Genomic DNA, 7878 nt, shown 5'->3' on the forward strand with positions numbered 1-7878 from the left:
TTCTCTTTGGTCTTCCTCTAGCTCTCTTGCCTGGCAGCTCCATCCTCATCATCCTTCTAACAATATACTCACTATTTCTTCTCTGGACGTGTCCAAACCATCGAAGTCTGCTCTCTCTAACTTTGTCTCCAAAACATCGAACCTTGGCTGTCCCTCTGATGAGCTCATTTCTAATTTTATCCAACCTGGTCACTCCGAGAGCGAACCTCAACATCTTCATTTCCGCCACCTCCAACTCTGCTTCCTGTTGTCTCTTCAGTGCCACTTTCTCTAATCCGTACATCATGGCTGGCCTCACCACTGTTTTATAAATTTTGCCCTTCATCCTCGCAGAGACTCTTCTGTCACATAACACACCTGACACCTTCCTCCACCCGTTCCAACCTGTTTGGACCCGTTTCTTCACTTCCTGACCACACTCACCATTGCTGTGGACGGTTGACCCCAAGTATTTAAAGTCCTCCACCCTTGCTATCTCTTCTCCCTGTAGCCTCACTCTTCCCCCACCACCCCTCTCATTCATGCACATATATTCTGTTTTACTTCGGCTAATCTTCATTCCTCTTCTTTCCAGTGCATGCCTCCATCTTTCTAACTGTTCCTCCAGCATTTCCCTGCTTTCAGTTTCCACTTTCGGTTCCATTTCTTGTTAAAGAATGAATTGATAAAGTACAAGCCTTCTTGTTCAGCAAATTCTATTAAGCGTTCTCCTCTTTTGTCTCTTGATCCTATTCCGTAGGATCCAATTGATTTCTCGCCAGAGTTAAAGCCAATCCTGGCATTAAAAGTCACCCATGTCTAGTCGAAATTGGCCTTAATGATTTCATCTATCCGAAATTTGTGCTTCGATTGACTCGGAAACACTTTTGATGCTGGTAACGTAATTGCCGATACTTTTAATAATAATGAAACCAACTCCACCATTGCGTCTGCTTTGTGATCCTCTGTAATACAGAAGATGGCCCTTATCAAGAGTCAGCATAGCTTCATCTTTCCGACGTATTTCACCAAGTCCAATTATATCCCATTTGATGGCTTCTAGCTCATGTCGTCGCTCTTCTAATCGAGAATTGTCCTTTAGCGTTCGCACGTTGAGCGTTCCATAAGTAAGATTTCATGCGTTATGTCTTTTTTGCTTCTCTCTTGCTACTTCTAAAGATTGTCCTTTGGTTTGACTTAAATGTTTGTAGGAGTAACCGTATTCTGGTCTAGCATAGCCAAGTCCGTTGTCCGTAAGCAGCCATAATTAACCCGGTGATTCTTAGCACCCTCTGTCGCCAAGCTTGTCTGCCCGCTGCCGCAGGTAGAGGCTCGTTGGCCTCCGGGGCACGAGGGCCGTGTTTTTTGTTGTACTGCCATGAAGAAGGAATAGGCCCTAATCTGCCACGGTGGCCCAGTGCGTGTTGGCAGATTGCCCAAATTTAGTCCCGTAGGTTTACCTACAGTTAAGCCCCTAAGTGACAACAACGCGTTGGGATATATATATACATCCATCCATCCATTTTCTGAGCCGCTTCTCCTCATTAGGGTCGCGGGTGTGCTGGAGCCTATCCCACCTATCATCGGGCAGGAGGCGGGATACATCCTGAACTGGTTGCCAGCCAATCGCAGGGCACATATAAACAAACAACCATTTGCACTCACATTCACACCTACGGGCAATTTAGAGTTGTCAATTAACTTACCATACATGTTTTTGGGATGTGGGAGGAAATCGGAGTGCCCGGAGAAAACCCACGCAGGCACGGGGAGAACATGCAAACTCCACACAGGCGGGGCTGGGGATTGAACCCCAGTCCTCAGAACTGTGAGGCAGACGTTCTAACCAGTCGTCCATCGTGCCGATATATACATATATATTAGTAAGCCACTGTAGCATTATGCATGGGTTATGCACACCATTTATTTCATTGATTAGTTCATGTATCACTAAAAGGAGCCCACATACCACTAGTGGTACTTGTATGACACTTTTGGAGCCACTGTCCAATACCACTTATGCTTTTGAGCCTCACGGCAGGTGTTGGGGTCTATCCTACCTGGCTGAGGGCAAAGTGCACCCTGGACTGATTACCAGTCAGTCACATTGAGAGGTAACTGATAGACTGTTCAGCTACACATCCGTTGCACCGAAGTCAGCTCTGTGAACCACAACCCTACTTATGGCCCAACCAGATTTTTCAGTTCTGTTCAGCTTTTGCCACCATAATATTAAGAACATTATTTGTTTTGTGTGTTCAGGCAAACACAGAAGCATTGGGAGCAGTTCGTCCAGACAGAGAACCAACACCTCGTGAGCCCTGAGGCTCTGGACCTGCTGGAGAAACTCCTGCGCTATGACCACCAGCAAAGACTAACAGCATTGGAGGCCATGAAGCACCCATATTTTTGTTAGTGGTAGCTTGTAGAGGTCAATTAGATGATGTGGTAACGTGCAATAAAAATCAGATTTTAATAAATTAGAAATATATAAATATACTGTATGCAGTTATAGTAAAATCATTGCTTGTTAACTTCCAACATTGCCGCCTTTCAGTGAACATACAGTGCTGCTTGAAAGTTTGTGAACCCTCCTGCCATGGTCACTCTTTATAAAAAGAAAAAAAAATAGAACTAACTAGCACGGTCCATAAAGACATGGATGAGAGACTTTGGTGTGGATGAAGTTGACTGGCCAGTACAGAGTCTTGACCTTAACCCAAAGAACACCTTTGAGATAAATTAGAGCGGAGGCTGAGAGCCAGGACTTCTCGTCCAACATCAGTGTGTGACATCACAAATGCACTTCTGGAAGAATGGTCAAAAATTCCCATAAACACACTCCTAAACAGCCTTCCCTGAAGAGTTGCTGTGATAGCTGCAAAGGGTGGACCGATGTCATATTGAACCCTCTGGAATGGGATGTCACTTTAGTCTATATGTCAAAGCAGGTGATCGAATACTTTTGGCAGTCTAGTGTACAAAGGCAAAAGTATGCGAACCCTTCTATTAGTAGCTTGTGGCGCCTCCTTATGCAACCATTACTTCAACCAGACAATAGTAACCTCTATAACCAATCTCTCACATCTGCTTATGGGAATTTTTGCCCACTAGTTCTTGCAAAACTCAGCCAGTTGAGAGAGGTTGGAGTGACATCTGGTATGTACCAACTTCAATTCTCGCCACAAAATTTCAATTGGATTAAGGTGTCCAGACTTGGACTGTGCCACTTCACAATACAAATCCTTTCTCTGATGCCATTCCTTTGTTCTTTTGCTGCAGTGCTTTGGATGTCTTGTTCCTTAATCTATTTCCATCCCAACTTGAACTCCCTGAATGAGGACAGGAGATTTTGGTCAAGAATTTCTTTATCCGCCTGAAAATTCATTCACCTAAGATACGATGGAGACATCCAGGTCCAGAAGTGGTAAAGCCCCCCTGGACCTTCACATTTCCACCACCATGCTTCACCATTGGGAGGAGGTTCTTTACCTAATATGCTATGTTGGCTTTTCTCCAAACCTGGTGGTTTTAATTGTGACCAAATAATTATATTTTTGACCCGTCTGTCCAGAGAAAGGACTTCCAAAAGGTCTCTGGCTTGTCCAAGTACTCAGTGGCAAAGTTGAAAAGGGCATTATTATTATTATTATATCTTATTTTAGAGCCGATGCTCCCTTCCAGAAACCCTCCCATGTCACGGCTATTGTTTTCGTCTAATGATAGACGCATGCACATTTCTCCCAGATGCTACCACAGAGTTCTGCAACTCTCTGGAGCTGATGTGTGGCTCCGCTTTTACTTATTTATTGTGGGTGATACTTTTGATGGGCATCCAATTTTGCCAGAGTTGCTGTCATGTTGAAGACTGTCCATTTGTAGATTATTTGTTTTACAGTGGATAGATGGAGCTGGAATCTTTGGAGTATGGTCTGACAGCTCTCCCCAGATTTATGTCCTCGGCTATCTTCTTTGCTCTCGGTTTTGTTGATTTGTATTGCCACAGTTGGTTTGGTTGCATTTATCGCTCGATTAAATAGTGCAGGCCAATCCCTTTCCCAAGGAAGTCTTTTATTTTTTTGGTCTGCTTAAATGAGTTAATAAGTGCCGAAATGTTAAGCATGTGTTATCTGCTTGATTTCACCGATGCAGCTGGGGGTTCACTTAGTTTTGCACATACACTGATTCCCTGTTTCTTGAAATTTTTGGGCTACTTAAACAAGTCCCACTAAACACACACACACACACACAATTGTTAAACATATATCTGACAATTCATACATAGAAACTGGTGATGATAAAATAACACAATCATGCTAAAACATCAGAAACAACTGCACCGCTTTACGGGATTACATACTTGAAAGCAGCACTGTATGTGACTCTAAATGGTGTCAGGTTAAATTGAACTGAAGTGACTGTGGGTTTTTTGTTTTTTTTCTTAGACCCTGTGGTGAAACTGTCCAATACTAATGTGAATACAGTCAGCACAAAGGCAGTAGGCACCTCCATTGCATCGTGATAGACAGCAGACAGGTAAATGGACTGCGTCAACATATAGTTGTGGAATAAATGTACCTGTCCTCTTTAAGTATCTCACAAAGATACATTGGGTTAATAGCTGTCTGTCTCCACCCAAAGTATTTTTGTGTGAAAAATTCAGGTCATGGTTTTACAAACCCCCAATTGCAATGAAGTTGGGACGTTGTGGAAAATGTAAATAAGAGAATACAATGATTTTACAAATCATTTTCAACCTATATTTAATTAAATACATAACAAATACAGGCGGCACGGTGGACGACTGGTTAGACCGTCTGCCTCACAGTTCTGAGGACCGGGGTTCAATCCCCGGCCCCGCCTGTGTGGAGTTTGCATGTTCTCCACGTGCCTGCGTGGGTTTTCTCCGGGCACACCAGTTTCCTCCTACATCCCAAAAACATGCATGGTTGGTTAATTGACAACTCTAAATTGCCCGTAAGTGTGAATGTGAGTGCAAATGGTTGTTTGTTTCTATGTGCCCTGCGATTGGCTGGCGACCAGTTCAGGGTGTACCCCGCCTCCTGCCCGAAGATAACTGGGATAGGCTCCAGCACTCCCGTGACCCTTGTGAGGATAACGGCTCAGAAAATGGATGGATGAATAACAAATACAAGATTTAATATTCAAACTGGTGAACATTGTTTTTATTTTGCAAATATTCTCTCATTTTGAATTTGATGCCTCCAGCTAATTCCAGAAAAGATGGGGCAGGGCCAACAAAAGACTGGGAAAGTTGACAAATGCTAAAAACAAACAACAACAAAAAGTGTTTGGAGCATGAGGGGTGTCTGGCTCTCCTGGGGGTGGGGTGGGTGGGGTGGGGGTATTATTACGTCCCTGCGGCCCCCACTGGGTGGCCAGTTGTCGGGGCGCCTCGGTGGAGCCGGCGGATTGCCCTGGGTTCCTCGGTGTGGGACGTGACCCATCCACCGGGATACTCTCTGTTGTGCTCAGAACTACTTCGTCTAGCTCCTTCCAGAATTTCTCTTTCACCTCTAGGTCACATCCTACCTGTGGGGCATAGCCACTAATCACATTCCACATAACACCCTCAATTTCAAGTTTCAGCCTCATCACTCAATCTGATACACTTTTCACCTCCAAGACATTATGAGCCAACTCTTCTTTTAAAATAGCCCCGACTCCATTTCTCTTCCCATCCACACCATGGTAAAATAATTTAAACCCTGCCCCTAAACTTCTAGCCTTACTGCCTTTCCACCTGGTCCCCTGGACACACAATATATCAACCTTTCTCCTAATCACCATGTCAACCAACTCCCGAGATTTGCCTGTCATAGTCCCAACATTCAAAGTCCCCACATTCAGTTCTAGGCTCTGTGTTTTCCTCTTCTCTTTCTGCCGAAGAACCCGCTTTCCACCTCCTCTTCTTCTTGGACTTCGACCCACAGTAGCTGAATTTCCACCGGCGCCCTGCAGGTTGACGGCGCCAGTGGCGGACGTTGTTCAAAACTGCTGAAAGGATTGTCGGTACCCCCCTACCCACCATTGAGGACTTGCACGCTGCCAGAACTAAGATAAGGGCGTGCAAAATCCTCTCGGACGCTCCACATCCCGGTCACCAGCTCTTCCAGCTCCTTCCCTCAGGGAGGCGCTATCAAACAATGTAAACTAAAACTAGCAGACATTCCAACAGCTTCGTCCCTCCCCCTCTAATCAACTTCTTAAACACCTTACCAACAATTTCATTGCAACATGCTGGCAATTTTTTTGTCTTGAGTTTGTTGTCACATTTCTGTCTGGCCAATTATATATTACTCGTGCACTCACTCTCGTAGTCTTGCCACACTGCACTATTTGCATATCTGTTGTTGACCAATACTGGCCACTCATGTGCCTGAGTATCATCTGCACCATTTGCACAATCGACATTGTGCCAGATTATCACACTACTAGTCACTTTGAACTGCATACATTTCTTGAAGTCTCGGCGCCCTTTGCACAACGGTCATTGCACCGGACTATTGCGATATTAGTCATTCAAACTGCTCTCATTGCTAGAGAACTCTGCATCTTTTTGCACAATTGTCAAAAAAGAAATAATAATTGTACCGGCATGACCAGATTATAGCAACCTTTTATTGCTCAGTGACTGTTTTTCTCAGTGACTTTATTTCTCAAAAGTATTCTGTCAATTGAGTGTCTGTTGTCGTACTAGAGGGGCTCCAATTACCGGAGACAAATTCCTTGTGTGTTTTTGACATACTTGGTGAAATAAAGATGATTCTGATTTCTTTGTATGTATGGATTACTTGGGTTGTTCCCAACGTGGTGAAATTTTCATGTCAATAGCACCTTTGGAAATATATTGGAGAAAATTGGTGACGTGTTAAATACTTATTTCAGCCGCTGTAGGTTGAAAAGGATTTGCAAATCATTGTGTATGTTTTTATTTACATTTTACACAATGTCCCAACTTCATTGGAATTGGCGTTTGTACTTGTGGTTTTGTATGTGTGTTATTGTCAAAGCGTTGACTGAACTAAAATTCAGAACTCTGACCCAGCAACATTCAGTTATACATCGATAATTATTTAGTTTAGTGTTTTTGTTCTTCCCCTCTATAGGAAGAACGTGATCTCTGCCTCCATGTCACCAGCCATACTGGAGCAAGATGTCAATTTTTCAGTACTCACTGCAACTCCAGATCCATGGAATGTTTGCTGCTTGGATTTGCATTATCCGAGGCCAAGCCTTCATGAAGTCTCCAACTCCAACCTGTTGTACAGTTTGAGCAAAAGACTGTTCGATTAGGATGTAGCCAGTATTGTGCAGTAAGCCTTCGCTTGTCATCTGCTGTGACCAGAGATCTAGTTCCAATATTAGCCCTGAGTGGTATAAAAGCTCTTTTTGTGATAAAGAGAATATATTGAAAGAGAATAAAGCCTTTTTGGTAAACATTTGTGTTGGGATAGTCACTTCATCTTCTTAATGAGCTCGTGAATTTACTGTTTGGGAAACATCCATCCATCCATCCGTGGATTTCCCATACAGCTTATCCTCACTAGGGTTGCGGGCGTGCTGGCGTATAACTCAGCTGACTCTGGGCGAGAGGCAGGGTACATAAACCCTGAACTGGTCGCCAGCCAATCAAAGGGCACACATAGACAAACAACCATGCAAACTCACATTCACACCTCAGGGCAATTTAGAGTGCTCAATCAACCTACCATGCATTTCTTTGGGATGTGGGAGGAAACCGGAGGACGGGGAGAACATGCAAACTCCACACAGACGAGGCCGGACTTGAGCCCGGGTCCTCAGAACTGTGAGGCAGATGTGCTAACCAGTCAGTCACTGTGCCGCACTGTTCGGGAACGAATGTTTAGTTTAAAA

At 44.1% G+C, this 7878-nt stretch overlaps 1 protein-coding gene across 4 annotated transcripts in view; it reads left to right on the forward strand.

The window, feature by feature from the left end:
- The window catches only part of LOC133395659 (casein kinase II subunit alpha'-like), a 73074-nt gene that overhangs the window by 62679 nt on the left and 2517 nt on the right, over positions 1-7878 (forward strand). For 2 of the 4 annotated variants that reach the window (XM_061664763.1, XM_061664781.1), the window contains exons 11-13: positions 2242-2390; positions 4425-4515; positions 7110-7468. In XM_061664763.1, the coding sequence (XP_061520747.1) occupies positions 2242-2390; positions 4425-4501 (226 nt within the window). In that variant the 3' untranslated portion in view covers positions 4502-4515; positions 7110-7468. Of the gene's footprint in view, positions 1-2241; positions 2391-4424; positions 4516-7109; positions 7469-7878 lie in introns of those variants that run through there. The other 2 variants (XM_061664772.1, XR_009767268.1) reach the window with 2 other exon arrangements.

Source organism: Phycodurus eques, chromosome 2, assembly GCF_024500275.1.
Source record: "Phycodurus eques isolate BA_2022a chromosome 2, UOR_Pequ_1.1, whole genome shotgun sequence".
NCBI lineage: Eukaryota > Metazoa > Chordata > Actinopteri > Syngnathiformes > Syngnathidae > Phycodurus > Phycodurus eques.